At 39.7% G+C, this 23,053-nt stretch overlaps 2 protein-coding genes across 2 annotated transcripts in view; both read right to left on the minus strand.

The window, feature by feature from the left end:
* LOC307260732 (ubiquitin-associated and SH3 domain-containing protein B-like) overlaps positions 1–7,502 on the minus strand; it is an 18,344-nt gene extending 10,842 nt beyond the window's left edge. Inside the window, exon 1 of the mRNA XM_080041030.1 lies at positions 6,769–7,502. Within this exon, the coding sequence (XP_079897156.1) occupies positions 6,769–6,899 (131 nt within the window). The 5' untranslated portion in view covers positions 6,900–7,502. The remainder of the gene's footprint in view (positions 1–6,768) is intronic.
* An 887-nt stretch (positions 7,503–8,389) lies between these two features.
* f11r.1 (F11 receptor, tandem duplicate 1) lies at positions 8,390–18,107 on the minus strand. The gene is made up of 10 exons (XM_080040573.1): positions 17,851–18,107; positions 15,684–15,743; positions 14,301–14,417; positions 12,529–12,675; positions 11,865–12,067; positions 11,674–11,776; positions 10,504–10,611; positions 9,949–9,961; positions 9,746–9,812; positions 8,390–9,610 (listed from the first exon to the last, which is right to left on the minus strand). The coding sequence occupies exons 1-10, from the start codon at positions 17,900–17,902 to the stop codon at positions 9,575–9,577; spliced, it is 906 nt and encodes a 301-aa protein (XP_079896699.1). The 5' UTR covers positions 17,903–18,107; the 3' UTR covers positions 8,390–9,574.
* Positions 18,108–23,053: the final 4,946 nt, after the last annotated feature.

Consider the following 23,053-nt stretch of genomic DNA (forward strand, 5'->3'; position numbering starts at 1 on the left):
GGCGAGGAAGAGAACTCACTCTGGATTTGGTATTGGCTTCAAACCAGCAGTGCTGTTTGCATAAATGACAGTGACTGTTATCAGATTATGGTTTTTACTTAATTTGCACATCATCCCTGCTGCAGGCGATATTGGAAAAAACAGCCTTTCAATTATTACACCGATATGGTTGAGTTCCAGCTTATTTATGTACCCATATATGTAGATATATGTCAACATTCTCACAGCTGACCTTTTGCTAAACTTGGATATCTTCCAGGCTGATAGATAAAGTAATGTCTTTATATCAGGCAATCTGGATTACTGTAAAGACTGTTTTTGAAGTTACTGTGAAAAAACTCCATGCCTTCCATGGCTACATATTAGCCAAGAAAAGATAGGGGGAAAAAAACGGAAATCATAAATTAAAGCTTAAAGTAACAAGCATAAACAAAACCCTATCACCCTTTCTCAACGCACACACAAATGTGTACACATGCTAACACTCGCAGCTACATGTTCCCAAGGGCCCCTCCCTGACTCAGCTCTGTGGGCCAAACAACATTTCCTGTTTACAAGCCGACGGGGTAACACTCATCGCTGACCACTTATCGCTAGAACAGTGCAGGGCGCACTGCTGCTGCCCAACACCAGACTACTGCACCCTGAGGACATTCGCCTGGCAGCAGGGGAAATGAGCTTCCCTACGTCCAGTCTGGCCGACTGTGCTTTGTACCTTTGTCGCTAGCTGACTGCCCACAGCGCCCAGTCAGAATGAAATAACAAATTGATACAGTTAAACTTATTCCCAGGGCTGACACTCTCATTGTAGTTCTGTACAGGATGTGATTGAGGCCTCAAAGACAGAGGGCAAAATATGTGCAAAGTCCTAATATAAACACACACATACACACGGCTGAGGCTTTCATATCAACAAAAGCACTCACCGACTGATATTCTGATACTCTGTGTTATATTGGTAGTTACAGCACGGAACTTTTAGCCTCAAATCGTTTTCACATTTAAGCTTGTGTACGGAATAAATAAACGAGACAGAGTCTGAGAATTAGATACCAAAGACATGCATGTTTTAGAAATATTTTCTCACTTTGGACAGGTCGGGCTTGCAGTTTCCTCATCTTAATGCTAGACTACTAAGCTAACCACTACTAGCAGTAGCATCCTCTCTTAATGTGAAGACATGGAAGTGGTATCATTCTACGCATCTAACTCTCTGTAAGAAAGTGTTTCACAAAACTATTAATCAATCTATCCCATGAAAGGTCTGAGCGATTGGTGGTAATTGAGTGTTTTGGAGGCCAACAACATTTTGTCTAGGGTCAGCAAAGTCACTGACTTGGTGTTGTGCACTCATAAAGCTTTTTCTTTTAAGCTGACAAGGCAAAATGTCAGCGTTTAACAAAGCTTTCTGTGTGTGGCCAGTGTCTGGAACTGCTTTTCCTCTACTTACTTCATTATTTCTGGAGAAGAGAGCTGACAAGTCCATGGGGGCAGACCCAATACATCCATAGGGCAGACAGAGAAAGTCAGAGATTGACACCATTAAATGTGTGGGCCTTTGTGTGACTAAAGGATGTTACTGAAATTCTTGTTAGGTTGTTTGTCGTGCCCTTCAAGCTTATCAGTTTGAACAAATGATTGCTAATGCTTCTGTCAGACCCAAACATTAACTGTGTGCTGTTTTAGTCAGAGTTATTTTTAGCAGTGCTTGACGTCAGTGAAACAAGTCAAAGTGCACTAAGCAAATGTTTCACTAAGAATAATGAGGCACAGTGCCAACATCGTGATGCATTCTCCCAAACCCCTCCTTTTAAGTGCCAGGATGTGTCATACATTAACCCTTTGATTCTTGCCAATCAGAATTTGTGCCCAGGTTTTGCAGTCTTCGGGCCTTCTTTTAGTAAGAAAAAGAAATAGCTCAATCAGTAGTATCCCAAACTATTTTTTTGGATCCGCAAGTGACATGACGCCAGTCCCCTGCTTCAGCCGCCCTCAAACCACCGTCTCAACAGAGCGCTCAGTAAAGGTCACAAGCCACTTCCGGAAATGGGCGACTTCCTCTTGGCTGTCTTGAATACAAGCTCAGAGTTGGCTTTTGCAAGCTGAAAACGCAGGCACCAAAGTGTCACATGTACGCAGAAGGTATGTGTTTTTTTTTTTAATTATCGTGTGGGGCCCCCATATAAACCAAAACTATTTATTGTGATGTTGCATGTTAGATACCAAGTTGTAGCTTACATGTTACAAACTACAAACATGAAACTGATGACAGTCAGACAGTCAGCAATGCACTGACTTCCTCTTTGACACCCAAGAGGCTTCACAGAGTGACAGGGAGAGCTTGAAAAAATACGAATTTACCATACATGATCTTGCCTTGGCTCGATGTGTTACAGCTCAGTAACCACGGTGCCTTTGAAGTTTTTGAGACGCCCAATGAAGCAGACAATAAAATTGTGAAAAACAGTAGACAATTTCCATCGTATGCAATAAGCACTGTATTAAAACAAAACAGAGCTGTTCTTCAGATTTCACCATTGCTTTATACATTGGAGTTCACTACCTATGACCTTGTCTTAAAATCTACCAGTGAAGAAAAACTATGATGATTTATGTCAATCAGTTCCCTAATCAACAGTTGCTTGATCCAGCTCTTTGAACGTGACAATTTGCTTATTTTCTGTATTTTATGTCATTGTAAATGGAATCTCTTTGTGTCTTTTACAAAAGCTATTCAAAAAAGGTGTCCCCTCTGGCTCGGTGAACTTGTGATCAATATTATCTTTATCTGGCATTCAACTTGGTGGTATTTTTGGTTCAATATTTCTAGCAATCTTCTCCATCATTCCAGTTTCAGTTTACATTTTGGTCATGAGCTTCCTCTTTCCCTTACTCACAATTGCCACATTATTACTCGGTGTTATAAAAATAAAAGAAAAAATTATTTACATGGCTATTCTGAAAGATTTCCAGGCCTCATGCATGGCTGAAAAGACACACCGTCGATTTTCTTAGGTGTTAAAAAAGTTTCCCATGCTTTCAATAACCACTATAAAATGTAATAACTCTCCCACTGCTAGTTATTCAGGTATTTGTATGAAAGATTTCCAGGCCTCATGCATGGCTGGAAAAGACACACCGTCGATTTTCTTAGGTGTTAAAAAAGTTTCCCATGCTTTCAATAACCACTATAAAATGTAATAACTCTCCCACTGCTAGTTATTCAGGTATTTGTATTCAGCCAACCGGCACTGGGACTCTTCATGGTTATTCTCTACAGGAGTGTATACCATGCGCAGTTATTTTGGCCACAAGCACAACCTTAACAACTGATAAACTGATAGCTTCCGTATAAAGCATGGTTCCTCTATACATGCACCAACGCCCATTTACTTCACACAGTATAGCTGTAAGCCAAAACACATCACTGTTTAGGAGGTCAAATATAATCTTCAAATATAATCAAGATAAATAAGGAATGATAAAGACAAAGACTTTGAATATACTTTAAGACTGCACAAGCACAATAAAAAAAGGGACCAATTCAAAAATGTTAAGTAAAGTGAACTTAAAATAAAAATGCATATCCAACTACGGTCAAAATTGTACAAATGACACTAAGACACATCAGGGAAACATACAGTTTAAACAAATTGACTGAAAAAATACATTATTAGTCATTCAACAGTACCAGGTTTTCGGAGTTGAAAGTTAACAAGCAATGATATAACATCACAATAGCGTCGCCGGCCTCGCAAACCCCGGAGTTCTCAGCAGTAATTTGTTTAGCTCACAACAGGAGACGGCTCAGTGGACCTGAACAGATGCAGGGTTATTCTAATGCAAATAGGTTAAACCAATCAAGACACTGTTCAGCCAATCCGTTATCTGTTTTGTATGTATCTGTATTGTATTTCTAGTCTGTGGAGAAATAAAACCGCGTTGCTTTTTGTACAGGTCTGTAGCGTCCAAAATCGGTCTCTTGAAGAATTATAAGGTTCTTAGGTTTTGAGGCAATTGTTGATACCCTGGGAGATTTCCTTGAGATGTCTCTTAAATTGAAATAAAGCTTGAATAGAAAATACCTTGCTGTTTGGAAAGCCCTATTGAATGGTTGGCGAGGGGGGTATCAACTCCTGACCTCAGTGTTTCCAAACTCGTGGCTACAGCGCTAGTTAGACCAGCTGATGGAGGAGGGTGAAACTTCCATAGTGACTCATAGACCAAGAATCATCGAACTCTACTTAGTCTGATCTCAGCCACCAAAGCTGAACTGCAGCTTCAGGAGTAAACCTAAGCAAATTTGACAAATAACACAATGAAGCTGTGTGGGTCTGTCAGAAGTAAGTGTGTGTGTGTGTGTGTGTGTGTGTGTGTGTGTGTGTGTGTGTGTGTGTGTGTGTGTGTGTGTGTGTGTGTGTGTGTGTGTGTGTGTGTGTGTGTGTGTGTGTGTGTGTACACATGCTCCCTGCTGGCCTAAAAATTTAAAAAGAACTCGTACACAATGAAGCCCTTGTTTCCTGTAGCTATGACTGATAACTGATGTTCCTATTACATGTTCTCCCTCTCCCAGCAGAGTCTAGGGAGGGGCCTGATAGCAAATTGTGCAAATCAGACATTTGTTTACATATCTTGGTTGGTGGCTAAAGCAAAGAGTAGAATGTGACAATTTGCACAGCCAAAGCAGTTCAAGAAACTGGATTAGGCTAAAATTTAAAAAGGCAAAACGCTTTTGCTATAAGCTTTAGAGAGATGAGTCTTTCACAAAACTGAACGCAACACCAAACAGGAAGTGCGAGGAAACAGCTAATCACACCAGACAGGCCTGGAGGTTGCGAGTGTGACACTTAATTATTCCGCTTCATTATAAATTTATAGCCTCGGTGAAATCAAAGTGTATGAGCCCCGTCGTCAATAATAGATTGCTAGTCTGCAAATATAACCAAACTCAGCCGCTAGTTGTCTGCAGTGGCTCATTGGGGGGAAGAGAGGGAGCCTGGATGACCTGAGTCGTTCTGCAGGGGGTAAACCCGCTTCATTTTGGAAATACTTCATTAGCTAAGAAACACCGTTCAAGACTTTTGTGCAATTTAGCAAAATTAAGCTAACAGCCATTCCTAAATGGCACTCTTTTGTTTTACATGGGTAGACACTTTCAAATCCTATACAATTCAGATAATGAAAGAAGTCATACACCTTGGAGTTAAGTCGCGGCGCTTCTAGATCACTGCCGCTTCTGACAAGAGACTCAAAAGGGGACAATTTCAGATTTCTTTTGTTATGTGGAACACAATGGTGAGGCACGCTGCACATAGAGAAAGGCTTTTGTATCAGACAAGACTTTATTATGGGATTCGCTGACAACCAACAATGAAAAGGGAGATTATGATCATAGATAATGCGATAAGGTTGTCGTTGATTCAATGAGAGAAGGCCCGAGACATGAAGCTCAAATGTTTTTTAAAGCATACTTTACAGCTTAACTGTTAAATTCTGCATGTCCTTAGAGTTACTCTGCCATTCATTCACAATGCAACACAGGTCTGGTTCAGATGCTTCAGTTGATTTGTGGTCTCAAACTGCCATATAAGAACCTTCAAAACAATCTACTATAGTCCAGTGTAAACTGGACAAATATAATACCTATGACCTACACTAAAATATTGCATTTGAATAGAGTTAGCTAAGCAGCAGGCTGACTACACACTGTCATTTTATTTTAAATATGATTACAGAATTCATAGACGGCGATAACCAAAACTGCTTGTTACCTGGCAACTTCTTCTCTAAAGGATGAATGAATGAGGTTTTCATTGAAAACCAAAGAGAGTTGGTGAAAGAATCGCACAACTCAGAAAACACTCAGCATCTCTTGTAGTTCTGTCTTGTAGTGGGAATATGAGTCCAAACAGCACATGGACAGGTAGGTAGGTACACACACACACCTGTAGAGATACAAATGATGCTGCCGCACTGAAACTCAGTAATGCTACTTGAGCAAATGCATTAAGGACTAATAATAAATACTTACTTTTACATAATATATTTTCAGATGCATGTTATGTACTTCTACATACGCTAAAGTAATCACTAGTTACTTTGCTGATGAAATTTTATAAATGTATAAGAATATCAAATATGATGCATTGCTTTACACTACATGTATCCATGAAACAGTTAGAAATAGTTCCAACTTCACGGTGCACAAAATGAAGAGGCTGCTTACATGGTAGGCTAATGTTATTTTGCGAGCTGGTAAAATATGAAACTGCCTGCCTATTGGTTCATACATGTACTTTTATTGTTGCATTTTTGTGTAGATTTATCTGGTAAACATAGTTTTACATTCATTACATGTAAATTACGTTGTATTCTTATAACAATTATTTAAATACCGCAGCAGTATCCTGTGTCATAAAGCACGTCTTTACAACCAGACCAGAACCCACCCTCAATAAGACAATGACTCACAAACCTAAATGAGTGACATTAAATCCTATTGCATAAACCTGCTGTGACACATTTTCAACTGAGTGAAAACTGCTGTTGAAAATGGGTCAGTTGACATGACCCCACGGGGTTAAGCCATGTGTGAGCAACCTGCTGCATAGATGCTTCAGATCTGCTGGTGCTGATGATGTTGATATCCAAACACCAGGCCAAAACTTCAACAACAACTGAAGAGAACATCAGGAATGCTGAACCTCATATGAACCTCTCTCTCTCTCTCTCTTTCTCTCTCGGGATAGTGTGCAGCTGTGTACTCACGCCCTGGTCTTGGGGAAGCCCATGGACAGCAGCACGTCCAGAGTGGACCCACCATGTTTGACGTTGCTCGGCCGGTTCAGGCGCTGCCTCCGCGGGGTCACTTTGGCGTACAGTTCCTCTTTAGCTGCCATAACTCACTGCTCCATCGGTATGTCAGGTCCCCGGCTCCACTGGTGTATTCTCATTAATTTAAGAAAATAAAATAATAAAATAGGATGGACCGGTAGACCGTTTTAAACCAGGGCTACGTGTGTTTAGCAGAGTCACGTAAAAAACACCAAACCCTGCGTGAGAAACGTATGCTGTATGTGAGGGGAGCGAGCATTTCAAGCTAGATCAAGCTGCCTCCTTACGGCTCGCACATGAAGTCAAAACCATCAGCAGGAGGGTCAGCCATGGGAAGTCAATCCTGCTGCTCTCTCCATCGTGCCCCCGATACACAGTCCCCGACCGAAGGCAACATATCTGGTTCCTGCTCTCCCCTCGCATCCGGTCCTCTCTACGAAAAATCAAACGCGACCAATTTAAGCTTCCTCTCCATTCGATGTCTTATTTATGAATGGATCCTGAGAACGGAGGGGTTCAGCCTGTGAAATGTTGCGGTTCCGACTGCGCTGCCCCTTAATTTAAAGGGACAGTACACCGTTCGGTAGGGGGACAAAAACACCAGAGCGAAATAAAGACTGAGAGTTAGACTTGTGTAGGGGAGTTGATCACATTAGTCGAGGCAGTGTGATGGAAAGTGTCGAGACAGGGCTGTTGAAGGAGGAAAAAGTTGGTCACACTTCCTGTTTGCCAAAGTGGGTGTCGACATTCCCCGCATGCGCAGTGCGCAACAAGAACATCAGCACGCCCTTGTCAGTTGCCATAGCAACCCACTGGGGGCACACTTTCTGTATGTTCGTGGGCACACTTTGTAAACATATCCCTACATGTCTTCGTGGCAGTAGGAATAAGAAACCAAAGTCTTTGTAAAGATTCATGTAGAATGGGCAAAACAGGAAAAACTGCATCAAATCATGCCAAAGATCAGGACACAAGTAGACTGCATTTTGCTGGACAGACACTTGGATAGGCTTATCTGAATGCTTTTTGCCTACCTGTAGCCTATGAAGAGCGTTCATTTTTAGAAAATTGTCATTGTTGACATCATAGACTTGCTCACCTTTGTTTTATTTCCCTTAGCTAAAAGCGTTGGCTGTTTATAATATGAAGAAAATGTCTAATGAGAATATGGGAATCATTCGAGTTCAAGGAAAAACACACCTGAATGATATTGCAATAAAAAGTTTATGGCAATGCACCGCCCATTGTGTTCAGGTTGTGTTCAAGGACTCGTGGAGACAGTGGTGTCGTTCAAACTTCCATATTTCAGGAAAAGGTGCCATAGCTGTTTGCAAAGTATTTTTCATGAACTTTATTGGATCATTTAGGCCTAGCCTATGTGTAGGAGTTTAGCCTACTTATTAACTGCTATATTAGGCTACACAGTAGCCTAATAGGCTATAGGAGTAGCAAAGACAGGCCAAATAATGCTGAATAATAACCTGTCAACACATGACTCAATATAACATTTTAATTATCACCATACAAAGCAGTTACAACCATCAGGTAATTTGTCCGCTCTGAAATCTTTACAAATGAATGGTCGAGTAAATGTAAGCAACGTCTTGTTTAAATAGGCTAGGCCTAGGCGATATGAATTGTGAAAGTGATTGTAATGGTGTCTGAAGAAAAGCTAATATAGCCTAAGGACCAACATGTAGGAACAAGTTGGTCATCACTCATAATAAGGCTAAACATAATGCCATTAAAAACATACCGGCAGTCATTTAAAAACTGGTTGAATGCATTGTCATTGGCCAACACCCACAGATTTACAATTCATTAAAAAGGAGTGCAGCATGACTGCTCAGGTTTGCTTCAGAAGGAATTTTACTGAACCGTCGTTTTCTACACCGTTCAAAAGGGTCAGCTAGCCCTGCAAACGCAGTTCACAGGTTTGTAAACATTATTTTTAGACAAATGCCATAGGCCTACTAGTTCAACAATAAATTATATGTTAAAGAGAACGTGCACCTAAAATGTTAATGTCAGAACAGAAGATGTTAAGTCAGGAAGCTCAGATCAACTGTTAACCCTTTAATTTGTCCTAAATCACAGATTTAAAAAATTGTTTGTTATTTACAAGAGAAGTTTTATTAGAAAAAAATATTGTACATCACAACAGTTAAAAAAAAGGAAGAAGTTAAAACACGTTTCAGAGACACTCAGCTATGATATTAATATTGTTTCATTCGGTAAACTCATTAGTACTACTGCAAGTGCCTGCAGTAGTACTACTAGAGGAAATTAAGGTGGCGGTCATTAACCTTTATAAAAAATCATTATCGAAATCCAAAGTTTTTTCAAGGCACTCAATTGAAAAATACAAAAAACAGCACACTTAGGAGGAGGCATTGACATTCAGAAGCACACAGAAACACACAGTCCAAAAAAATGGGGAAAATGTCGGGCTAAAATGGGTCATTAGTAGTCAAAGCATATCTTTTTTACAAACCAAATGGTTATAATAACCATCTGTATTAATTTATTTCCATTTTATTATGATGAACAAGTTTATGCATCTGACACTAAAGTAGAGAGCCCAGGTCACCTCAAACAATCACACTGGTCAATAATAACTGCAACTTAGGAGCAAATAAAAAGAAATATGTCACTAAATAACATCAGGAAAACACAGAATGAGACACATTTAAAACCAAAGTGTCTTCCTGTTGGGACAGGTGCATGTGTTCATTGCAGACTATACCACGAAGGATGACTTCTGTCTGAATTCCCCCTGAAAACAAGAACATCAAACATCACAACGGCAACATCTCAAGTCTGTAAAACATACGCATACCCGAGAATGATCCGAAACAAATCTGTTGAAATATGAATGTTTATAATTGAAAAGAGGGAGGGTCAAACTTACATCTTCATCATCACCACCACCATTTAACGATGATGCGGGCTGGTAGACCACACTGGGCTTTGGTTTGCTGCAAGAACCAGATAATTAAAAGAAAATGTTGAGCTGATCACATAGAGAAAGCATGTGAGTTTATGAATGATAAGGAAAAACAAGGCTATGGATTACTTCCTAAAATACAAAAAAATTAAAGAAAATCATCTTACCTTTCTTTCTTCTCTGTAAAGGGGACGAAAGGAAATAACGTCAGTAGGATCAAGTAATTGGTACATTATTTGACAAATATATGCAAGTGATATGCGACAGTCATTGTTGTAATTGAGCACTTGTATTGCCTCGTTCAGTAAGTGTAGCATTGTGCCAACACCAAGCTTTGGACCAAGTTTAAATAAATTTAAATATTGATCTAAGTAGCAGTTGCAACTTGTTGTATAAATATATTTTTTCATAGTAAGTTGAACACATCTATGACCAAGAAATTGCTTTTTGAATGAATTTTGGGCGAACAATGTGCCGAACCATTTTTTACAAGTAGAAACCAATTTTTATGTTGCAACTGTTTTGCAAGGTCCCTCTTGCTGTCTATATTGCTTCCTGGGTCTGGACTATATGCTACTTAAGATAGAAAATGACCTTTTCAGGTTAATTAGAATAAATTGATTGACCACAAAATATTCATGTGTCAAATGTTTGTTAATATCGATATCAAACAATTGATGATTACAGTAAATGCTACAATTTTAATATCACAGAAAACTTACTGGGCAGGTATCCTTTCTTGTTAGCATACCAAAGTCCCAATCCCAGTAGAATCAGTAGCAGCAGAGCCACTATTACCCCTGCAACTATTCCTCCAGTGTTAACGTCACCTTGAAGAAAACATCACATTTTGAGGTTGATTAGCTGAATTGCAGACAAATAAATGTTCATAAAATAATACATATAAACAAATAATAAAATAATCATACAGCAAAGCAAATGATCCAAGTAAAATTGAAAATGAAGATTGCATCATAATGATTAGCATTTGGGTTTCTATTGGCTGCTTTAATGCAGACAAACCGGTAAACTGTCCTTTGAAGTGCTGGCATGCAGTAGGGCTTTGACTCCGAACTTCGTTATTCGAATATAATTTGAATATCAAAAAATAAATCAATATTCAAACGAATATTAGGCAGCCCTTAATATTCAAACCTGTTATGGGCATTATTATACAACTATGCAATTAACCTGGCCGGTGAATTGAGAGCAGAAGGGCTTGGAGTAAGAGGGCCGTCCTTTACCGTCCTCGTGATGTGCCGGTTGAATTCGCTACGCGTTGAGTCCAACATCACTGGGACCAAACTGACAAAATCACTCCGCTCGTTCACTTACGAGCCTCTCCTGTGTGTCTGTGACTGGTTGGCTGTGAGCGAGTCTCTTTGTGAGGGCAGCCCTCTGCCACACACACAGTGTGTGAAGTCACGTTAGTATAGACAGAAATGAAGTGTGGATATACGCTCAGACTTCAGGATAATAACAGTGGCGGCGATCCGGTCGCAGCCTAGCTAAGCCTAGCCTATAGCTTTTCCATTTTATTGAATAATTTCCCCCTTGTATAAATAGACTCATACACTCTGGAAAATGAAGTGTGGGGGTTTGGATAGAGAGCGGACCTTAACCAGCTAGAGTATACGTCGTTCCTTTTCATGGGCGATTTTTACGGGACATAAGGCCGCCGTGGTTAATGATAACATTTCCATTACTGTTCAAATGGCCTGGTCAAAGCCCGAGCATGCAGTGCACTCCAGTGGCTCAAACTGCTTTAATGATTCCTGTCAATTGAATGGTAACCCTACATTTTGTTTATTTCATTACATTTCTTATCAAATGAAAAAAAAAATCAGCTCAAGCTAAAGCATGTTTCTGAATTTTAAGATAAGAGCACTTACGGACTTGCATCTTCACAGCTTTACAGCGCTGAGGAGGACCAGCAATGTTGGAAGCCTCACAGTAGTAATCACCAGAGTCCATCTTGGTTGTAGAACCAAAGTTCTGAGGAGACAGACGGGATATTAGGTGATTTATTTCATAAGGACATGGGGGCCACACCTTGCACAAGGAATAAAAGGTTATAGCTGACCAGGTTGCCAGATTTTGTGTCGAGCCTGTAGGTGGCATTTTTGAAGGCAGCGATCTTGGCAGGGTCAGCGGGCAGAAGGACTCCATTTTTGTACCAGTTGTAACTGGGAGGAGGTGAGCCATCGCTGTCATGACAGGTCATGGTAGACATCTTGCCCGTCGTCACAGACACGGGGATCCTACACAAGGGCGGAGACGGAGGCACTGCAGGACAAAACCTTCAGTTTTCAGCCGGTCTCCACATGTACAGTAATCACACTCATTACAGTACATACACTTAAGACAAAGAAGTTTACGTCAGAATATTCATAGTTTTATGGCAGTGATGCAAGTAAAGTTCCTGCAGCAGCTAGACTTTTTAATCATGACTGCTGATTTGATTTTATTACTGCACATTGCTCATTTGCACATCATAGTATCATATCATAGTATTGTTATATTGTTATTTATTCCCTTTTTTAACCTTCTATTTTTACTATGGTAGTGGACCACACTCCCCCTGTGACTATGCTTGTTTTATGTTGTTACTGTATTCCTGTGTTGTATTGTATGTTGTACAGACTATGGTGGCAAACCAGTTTCCCCATTGGGGATCAATAAAGTAAATCCTATCCTATCCTAAACAAAGGATGGGTTTGCAGAAGGTTAATACAAAAGATCATTACCAAGAACAGTCAGCTTCACTCTGACTTCCCCAAACTGCTGGTTGTTGCCGGAGACCTCGCAGTCGTAAACTCCGTTATCCTTACGGGTCACTTTGGAGAATCTCAGATTACTAGCACTATACATCGTCACTCGGCTGGCATATGAATCTGTGGAAGAGTTGCAGCATTACAGAACAGACTCAAAAGCATTCAGAGAGCACATACCTCCAACAAAGCTAACTAGAGGTCTTAGTTTGTTCTTGATTAATAGAAAATGTTTGGAATGGATCTTTGCATCATAAAACAGAGTGACAGATGATTATTGACTGACATCAGATTTCACAGGATCCCATGTAGCTCATATACAGCAGTCCAGCACATAGAGGAAAAGCAAAAAAACATAGCCACACCTCTTTTTTGTGGGATAGAATACTGTAGATTCTAGAGATGTCAATGAAATGTGACATGAGTTTGGATTTTTTGATGTAATATAAACAAACCTTTCTTTTCTAGACAAATCGTAAGCCCATCGTAATAGCGTGATCACTGATGATCAGTCATATGTCCCTTAAAGTCACTACAAGTAATATTTAAATATCTTTTAAACAGCCTCATGTTTCCTCTGATAATCATAAATTACCTTTAACAGCAAACGAGACCATCAGTGCAAAGAAAGACGTTTTTATTACTGCATTTGGTCTGGTCGCACACCCAGTCCGATTTTCGGTTTGCACATGCAGGCTCTATGGTCACATATTCGTATTGGTTGCAGATTTCAGTGCAGCGCAGCAATGCGATTTGAGAAGCCTATCCCCCCAGGTGAGGGAAGGGAAGTGGGAGCCTTGTTTGAGACAGTTAATTGTCGTCATAATGACTGATAACGGGGCTGAACCACCAAAGAAAAAAAATAAAATGCAATGAAGAAAAACTAAAAGGGAGAGAGATAGACGGGCGGGAAGAGGGCATTGCCAAGCAACGTGTACACATTTTCACAGGAGCGAACTAGACTGCAGTGTTTACTCCTAAATGAATGAGCGGTAGGCGACTAAAACAAAGTTTACTACTGCTTCACCATCATCAGATGACCATCTGAAATAGTCATTATAACATACACATTACCTCATCGTGATCCATACAAACTACCGTCTCTCGTTCACTCGCTTTCTGTGAGGACACAGAATCTTTCAGCTCTGTGCGAGTGGTTAGTGAACCTGCATCACCTCATTGCAATCAGGTGTGTGTGGCACTGACTGGCATTAGTTGATGCAGAGTCACTAACCACTCTCACGGAGCCGAAAAGAGTCCGGTGCCCTCACACTTTCAACACACGGACATGCACTATATTGCATCCTAATATTTTGACGCACAGCCGGCAAACGCTAGAAAACAGCTTTACGACAGCTGACGTCGTAAAAATACTACTGCTTTTGTCCAAAGGGGCCGCCAACTGACAAAGTTACTCGTAGTGGCTTTAAGTCTTGCCCATCCAAGTGAATCAATGACCCAACACAGAGGCCATACATCTCTTATCAAGACATCTATACTGTACATATTTGATCGGATCACCAGCTAGCGTTATGCTAAGGGTTGTCTATAAATAACCAACCTTTTAATAGCCAATTGATTCATCTACACTGTAGTGTTTTAACAACTGATCACAATCGGTTATTTCATCCAACTTTAATATAAATCTTTAAAAATCATTTTATTATATCTCCTACTAAACAACAGAGAGACGGAGAAATAAACAGGTTAAAAAAAGACAAATACAAACAGACTGTGAAACTACTTACTTGTTGGTTTCCCATCAAAAATCACATACGTCTGTGAGCCTTTTAGGTCCTTAAATTTCCACTCAACTCTAGCATCTGAGCCAAAGTCTGCTGAATATTGGCAGGTTAGGTCAACTCCTGAGAAGAAAAACTATAATTTACTATACAGAGTTTTCTACTTTAAATCATGCACTATGAAATACAAATGGATAATTAAAAGGTGAAGTAAGCGGTTTATTTATATTAATATAAGTGTAAAATCGCTCTTTATTCATACAGTGATCACTTATATAATGTGCACGTTTCATAAAGCCGATCTCTCAGTCAGCTGCTCTGCATGTAATCGGCAAATAAACTTATTGGAGGATCCCGAAATGTATATCCAATCACAAGAGAGAACGCTACAAACCGACACCCGTCTCACTCATGGTCTCACTGCCGGTGCACGCCAGAGCGACAGATGGGTGAATGTAAATGCGCCTACAATGGCGAAGCTGGTAAAAATCCTTCCCAATGTCTGTTTTGATGGTTTTTATCATGTTTTATCACACTTATGGATCTGAGATGATGCTAGATAACTCGCTGCTTGAAGACTGCAGTGCATTAATGTGGTGACGTAGGGAAGAGCGAGGGGACTGCTAACTGCAGTAACTGACAGGAAGTTAGCTAAAAGAACCATTCCGCTTACAGCACCTTTAACATTGTAAAATTCTGAAATTAAAATAACCACATTAAAAGAAAAGGACAAGGAGACAGGATGCAGTAATGGGAATAAGCCGATCACCCCCCTTCTTGCTCTTTAGAACAGAGTAAATGAAAGCATGAAAACATATCGTATGACAAATAATTAAGGTATACAATGGCCTTATTATTTAAAGCAATTAAGGGGTGAATTCTGACAGTGAACCTACAGTCCCCTCCATAAGTATCGGAACAGTGAGGCCAATTCCTTTATTTTTGCTGTAGACTGGAAACATTTGGGTTTGACACCAAAATATGAATATGAGACAATAGATCAACATTTAAGCTTTCATTTCCAGGTATTTACATCTGGATCTGATACACAACTGAGAAAATAGCATTTTTTGTAAAGGAACACCACATTTGTAGGTGAGCAAAAGTATTGGAACAGATAGACTTAAAGTAAATTAAAGTGAATAAGACTTAATATTTTGTTGCAAATCTTCGCTTGCAATAACTGCATCAAGCCTGTAACCCATTGACATCACAACACCTTTGAATCTACAGCAAAAATAAAGGAATTGGCCTCACTGTTCCGATACTTATGGAGGGGACTGTAACTTACAGCAGGACCACTGATTACTGAAAATGTTAGAGAGAATATTATTGATTTATTTCGGCTCACCCTCTACATTCAAATGATGAAATGGTGTGAGGACTCACCGTCATTCTCCTTCACCTTTACATCTTTGTTGTTTGAAGTGACGGAAAAGCCACTTACACCTGGACAAACAAAGAATAAAATAAAACAAGTAATTAATGTTTAAATTAACATACTTAGTGTGCTGTCACAAAAATGCATCCCTGCCATTTCCATTGGTAAACATGTTTTTAAAGCAAAAAGGAAAACACAAACAATGTACAGTATACACCGGAATAAGCACAATGTCTGTTAAATGACTGGTTCGGCCATTGTTTGAGACTGGTGTCTTGCTGTTCTGGCTGCTTTGAAAAGTAATTTATGTACACTCTACAGCTATATGGATTTTTGGTATAAAGATGACATGGAGGAGGAGTAAAACCTTTTGAATCTGGCATCAAAATGCAATTTATCAATCAACAATCAAAGCAAAGCTCACATGCTCATAGTAGGAGTTCACAAAACTACATTGTTAAACATAATGACGAAATCACTTCAGATGGAATAAAGACGCCCCTTTACAATCGCTCAAAGCAGGTTCACAAGGTGTGGTCAAACAAAAACAAACTAAAAAAGTGTCTCATTCTTTACTGCTGAGCAAGAAGAGTTCCGGTGAAACTGTTGACAGTTGTGGCTGAAACTGAGCCAACACTAGAAAACAATGGTTACTTTAACGCCTGGGCCTGTGTCACAGCAGATATGAATATACTGCACTGCTTAACATCGCATTACAGCTGTCTGGTCTGCCATTACATTTAATTGCTAGTAGGAGCTACACAGTTCTAACTACTACCCTGGTGTGTGACCAGCCTTTGTTAATTTAGAGAGGTTTCCACTACTGGGAACAGCAGCGGGAAACAGTTAAACATTAACTTTGTGCAAATTAGTCATTCACTGTTTCACATCATCAAACAGCAAGACTTTAAATTAATGTGTGTAAAAATAAAAAAGGTAAATATTAATGTTGCTGCTAACTCAAATATTCCAATGATACTATAAGTTCTTCATGACCACCTCTAACATTTCCCACAGGCGGCCTCAGCTGAGATAAGGCAGCACAGTCACAGTTTTGGTTTGATGAGATAAGCGTTCAGTGTAAAATGAAACAAAAGCACTCTAATGCAACTTCCCTGTTTGCATACTTTGCGAGTTTCGGGGTCGATGTGATAAAAGTCCTTCAAGGTAAAGACCTGGGAATACATGCAGTTTGAAACCCTGACAGGTCATTGGTCTGTTTGAGGACATTTTTTTTACAGGAGAAAGAGGCAGCAGGTGCACCTCTGAATGAGCACTACAGTAAAATAAGCTGCAACCTGCCTAGAAATCAGCTGGAAAAAAATATTGCTTTATCATAACAATGAATCAGGACCGCAATCTAGTCGAACAACTCTGTTTTGAATGAACTAGAAGCAAAGGCTGTGCAATTAATTTAAACCGAATATAAAATCACAATTTTGGCTTCCAACAATTGTGAAAATAAGATAATCGAATTATCTTGTTTTTAATTCTAGTTTAAGAGATGAATAAAAACTTTGGACTCCAATATGTTGTCTGTCAGCATGATGATTTTAATTGCAAAAGGCCTAAAACAAACAATTGTTAAAATATAAATAATTAACAGACGAAGTGTCATGATTATATCAATTTCAATATCATTTTACCCTGTTCATCTGGAGTGTATCGCCTTAAACATAAGGTCGAAAGAGGAACAAGAATGTGGAAATAGTGGCTTCAGACACTGTTATTTTTTTGCAAAACAGGAGGAACTATCCTCTCTCTGCACCTACAACATTTTAGTGTTTGGGCGGGCCTATAGGCTACCCGCTGCTCCATTGCTGTCATTCAATCTTCAGGGACAAACGTAGCTTAAACGTTTTTTGGTTGTTTTCTAAACATCATGCGACTTGTAGCAGCAAATACTCAAGAAAACTTACTCCACCTTATAACCCCCCACCTGAAGTAATAGAACAGGCTAACATACCAGGACCAGGCCCGACGTTCCTTTGGGTAGGCCTAGGCTATAATTAACACTGCCAACAGTTGACTTTGTATTTAGAAGTTAACTACTTTAATTTGGGTTGTTGTTGAGTTCAACTGCGACCCAATAAATAGGCTACTTCTTGGGTTGAAAATAGACTATAGGCCTACTCACTAAAATATAGGCTGATAGCCAACAAGACGTAGACTCACCTGTCGCTGCGAGAAAGAACAAGGCCACCGAAACCAACCCGCTGACGAGCATTTCGACCCGTTTTTAGGTCCCTTTCTCGTTACACGACGGCGTCACTCCTTCCCAAAGCCCTTTAGCAGAAAAGTAATTTAAAAAAGTGCACTAAAAGAATTCTTCTCTTGTCGAATAAGCGGGCGCTTGTAGGCTACTTTCCAACTCTCAACTCGCTGTTACGACGTTTCTACCTGTGTGCTCTCAGCGGAGGGGTCCGCCCAGGTGACGACGATAGATAGGTAACAACAGGCTCGGTAACTTCCGGTAATAAGATCCTCTCAGAGCGAACCAACAGGTTTGACTAGCGCAAAGCCACCACTTTCAGGGGCCATTTACATAAGAGAGAGAGAGAGAGAGAATACAGGAGCAAGCTGGTAGTTTATTAGCCAGACAACACACTAACACAGACACACAAACTCAGGTTATTGGGTCAGGTCCTCGGCTGTAAGTGTCTCACAGATTGTTGAGTTGGCTACTTAATAGCTTTCAGTTCCTTCTCCAATCTTCTGGAATTTCCAACCAGGCCCTGTTTAGCCTACGTCGATACAATGGGTAGTCCGGTTGGGTTGAATTTGCCACAATAAGTAGCCTAGGTCTAAGTGAGTGATTTGTCGAAATTGTGTGTAATGTGTCATCAGTGATTCTTGAGAAGCGGGACAAATGGCCGTCTTCCAATATTCATATACATTTTGAAAATATTTTGTGTGGCCTCTATCAGTCTTGGTGAATATTTGTGATCACTATAGGCCTACATCTCATGTGTCTGGCATTAATTGAGGGACAATTATTTTGTGTTTTTTGGTGTCTGACGGTGTTGACACAAAATAAGGAATGGCAAGCTAAAAAGCCCATTTTAATAAAAAGGACAAAAGCTGGGAGGTTGTGTCAAAGCTTGGCTCAGTAGCTTAGTATATGTTGGATACATACATGTAGCCTAAATTAATTTGCCTAAACATAGGGTTTGTATTTTTTCAACATTGCACCCTGTTTTGTCCCAATTCTTAAGAATCACTGTCATGTATTGCTGACCCCTGAAATAAAAGCAGAAGTAAAACTAGCCCAACAAAATGCAACCCTAAGTCAAAATATGACCTGGAATTAGTTATGTCTGTGATTTAAAAAAAAGAGTAATAATCAGTTAATGTTCAAAAATAAACTAAAAATCCAATATAAATTATATTATTACGGGCTCCAGGTGTTTAAAGGTAATATGATTTTACTTTAATAATATTTATTAAAGAAAACATATTCTTGAACGTCAATCACGATATATATATATAGGCTACCGTGGGAGCTATTATTAGACCCTTTATACTTATACGAGGGTATGAACCCTAATACTGCTGCTTTAATTAAGTTGTATTATCATATTTATATTAATTTAGAGATACAGCTATTTTAAGTCACACTTTTAAGACCTATAAATGTATTTGAAACATTGATTATAGATACAATATTCAAACTTACATTTTTCATATCAAAGGTTCAATAAACTTGGTTTCAGTCAGGATCATGATCTGTAACATCCCTGCTGGACAAACAAATATAATATACTAGACTACTATATATACAGTATTTGCAACGCCCCTTAATGCAAAAACATCAACACCTGACCAACCGTGATGTTAAAATCAAGAGAAACCAGTTTGAAACAGGGTTACCGTTCTGTCAACATAGCCTGGGTTTGTATTTGCCTGCAGGTTGGAATTTAGTGTAAAGAGTCAGGTGATGATTCAGGTCCTCGGGGAATACACATGTAGGCATAGTGGTTGCATCAAGACTACACAGCAGTATGTTATTTACTGCAGGTGCCCCTGAATGTATGAAGACTCAACTCTGGACTCATCCTGTGTGAACATTTTGTGTATAGCCTCATTGGAAATATAAGTTGAGTTAAGTTAAGTTTTGCACATTTACTGCTCATTTCTCAGCAAGACAAAACAGTGTCACTATCCATCTTTTCACTCCTACTCTTTACACTTACTAAAAAAACTGAAATTACTCAGTGTTCATATTTTTTGTCCTATTTCCAATTAAGGGAAATCTCAATGCAACATCATCAAATGTTGTTTCACACAACAGATACATGCCCATCCATCACATCTGGAACATCAACTCTTTTTTTTGTTGATAGATTGTAAGTTATTTTATCAACTGTAATATATACCCTTTATCTATTTTTTCTGAATGGTGGTGATATTGCAGTTCTAATTTCCAAGGATTAACCACTAAGGTGAATTGTTTTACCAAATATTTTTTTCTAAACATGTGTCTAATTAAGTGGATTTACTTGATCTCTGTTTCGATTTACACCTTGTTTATCTCCAAGCTACCTGCTCGGACAAGAGACTTGTGTATTTTGGTCCTCATTTCAGCTTGACCCAGTGCTGCCATCCACAGGACATCAAAAGCACCTTCAGCACAATGTTTAGTACCTCTGGACATGTCATGCATATTACACATTGTACTGGTTGGTCAGGGTAATTCAATTAAAATTGTTCTTTTTTGATGCCATTAAGTTTCAGCTCAGTTTATTGTCATTATACAGTACATAGTACAGCAGTGATTTTCAGTGCAATTAAATGATTGTGCTTTGGCTACATACACACACCGCTACTCAACCATATATACAGTATAAGTAAAAATCCTTTACATTATTAGAGAAAACAGTGCATCATATAAAGCATATACATTTTTATAAATAGAGCCATCAATGTGGACCTGACTAAACCTACAGCTTTCAGAGACATACTGTATATTTATGACAAGAAGCCTCGGCTAAACATGGATCATGTGTCTCAGGCACAAGTGAAAGGCAAAATAAAAGTTTGTTTTTGGTTTTCTTTGTCACAATTGGCGAAGGACTTTGATACACTGTGTCCCTAGAGTGTCCCTATAAGCCACAACAAAATAGTGACGTTATTGCTCATGCATCCGTTAGTGGTTCAGTCGAAAACAGTTTTAAAGTTTTTTGCTTCTCTGCTCATCATTAGATTACACCCTTGCCAAAGCTTATCTTTGATGCCCTTTCCTGATCTTATCGACCAATCCAAGACAATGGTCCACTGGGGGGACCTGTGTGGCACAAGGTCTCCTCTATCTGCCCTCGTCGTTTGGCAGCCAAGAGGAGACACAGGGGATAGATTTCAGTCAAGCAAAATAGATTGCTCACCTTAATGAGCGATGAAACTCAGCAATAATGTCGCAACCGCAGGCAGAGTGCAACGTTGCATGAGCTGGTGGAAACTTTCAATCGCTAGAAGTTTCAGCAAAAGCAGTTTTAGCCCTTCTTTCACAACCCCCACCCCTACACAGAGTTCTCCCTATCTCGTTATTAAGACTAAAGGCTAAAGCTCATTATCTCTCATTACAATGAATAAAGTCACTATATATTGAATGCATATATTGAATATTACAGTATAGAGTATAGACTTCCAGTTTAAGGACGAAGTCAAGTTCATGCTTTTTACTCATCACCACTGTTTAGGCAAGCCGGCCGATTTCTACTGTGCACGTTAACAACTGTTTATAAGGGAAAGTACTGTAGTGTGTAGAGTAAAAAGTGTATGCAGTAGTACGTGTGCTTAGTATTGAGGGCAATGATGCAGGATGAGATAGGCCTTGGACACACCAAACACTGTACGTTTGATACATTCAGTTCAACTCATTGTACTTTTGTGCATATACACACACAACTTCAGGAGAGTCCCGGCAGCAGTCAGTCACCAGATGAGTATGGGTGCAGCGTTAACTTATGCAGCAGTTTGGCGCCTCGTTTCACGGCCAGTGAATTTCCAGCAGCACGGCAAGTGTCATCAAGGTCAGCAGTAGGCCACTGTAACTCTGTAATAGGACACTCCACGCTGAGCAGGGGAGGAGGAGCTCTGCAATTAGAAAGAATAATGCAGGTTCAAAAGGGAGGAGCATTGGGTTTGGCAGTCGCTCAAATGTTTTCTTTTTGTGTGAAAAAACAACAAAAGAACAGGATGTGCCCAGTTTGTGGTAAACAGTTCCCCAGCTTACTTTTCTCCACCACGGAGGTCTTGGACGCTGTGCCTGCATTAGGAAGTTTGATGTTGCAGGTGAAGTTGGACTTGCCGTTGGGCAGGTTTTTAAACAGCAGGCGACAGATGTTGCCCGGAAATAGGCGGACCCTGGCGCGCTTCTTGAAGGGGGCATGCTGCTCCTCGTCTGGGTCGGTGGTGTCAAAGAGTCTCTCGCCGTTGGTGTACTTGCAAAAGGGGTCGGGTGACTCAGGAGGAACCGCATATTTACAGTCCATCCTGAGGTGGTGCTCATCTATTGAGCAGTAGCGCAACTTAAGCACCTTCTGGGCTGACACAAAGCCTGTGAACGCTATAACACAAAGAGATGATCACATATTAACAAAATGCTTTAAAAAATAACAATTGATAAACTTACTGCACAGCAATCGATGTCAGAAACTCACTAAGAGTAGTCGAAAATAAAAGGAAATACAGACTAACTTTATGAAACATAATTGACATTTCTTAAACCCTGAAGGAACTTACCAAAAAGTAAAATTGTGGTAAAGAAGAACATTCTCCCAACTTTCCTGCAACAAAAAAATTGATATTGAAAAAAACCAATAACAATCAGATGAAACTAGTCAGAGCAGGCTATTACTACGAATTACATCTATCCTACTTATTTTGCTGTTGTGTCTTTCTATTATTGAGGTTAAATCAGCTGACTATGCTTTAAAGAACATGATCAGATTTCAGAGACAGAATGCCACACTTCCCTTCGAGGGCATACAGTGGAAAAGCCACTGTTCCATAATACTGAACATCTGAGTACAATACTGTGTCACTGTTTACAATGCCAAGAGACGAACTGCAAACTTCACTGGTGATTTGCCAACGCTGACACATTTTCTGTGCTCAACCTCTCCCTCTTTCTCTCTCTCTCTCTCTCTCTCTCTCTCTCTCTCTCTCTCTCTCTCTCTCTCTCTTTATCTCTCTCTCTCGATTTTCCAACGTGCATTCAATGTCCTAAGAAAATACATAAAGCAGTTTGGCTAGATGCAAACCCCCACTCTCGCTTTCATTCAAAGTGTTAGCTCTAGAGGCTGACTTCAGTGATAAAGCAAACATTTCGGCCAGACTAAAAAGAGAAAAACCATTGTGTACAGCACAGTTCAATATA

The sequence above is a fragment of the Ammodytes marinus genome, assembly GCF_949987685.1.
Source record: "Ammodytes marinus genome assembly, chromosome: 14".
NCBI classification, from domain to species: Eukaryota; Metazoa; Chordata; class Actinopteri; order Uranoscopiformes; family Ammodytidae; genus Ammodytes; species Ammodytes marinus.

Bases quoted from the DNA above. Each gene is read 5' to 3' on its own strand.
- f11r.1 (XM_080040573.1), bottom strand. From the start codon at position 17,902: ATGCTCGTCAGCGGGTTGGTTTCGGTGGCCTTGTTCTTTCTCGCAGCG. The intron at 14,418-15,683 runs GTGAGTCCTCAC...TTTTCTTCTCAG, and splicing joins AAAGGTGAAGGAGAATGACG to GAGTTGACCTAACCTGCCAA. The intron at 12,676-14,300 runs GTAAGTAGTTTC...ACTCTTCCACAG, and splicing joins TTTTGATGGGAAACCAACAA to ATTCATATGCCAGCCGAGTG.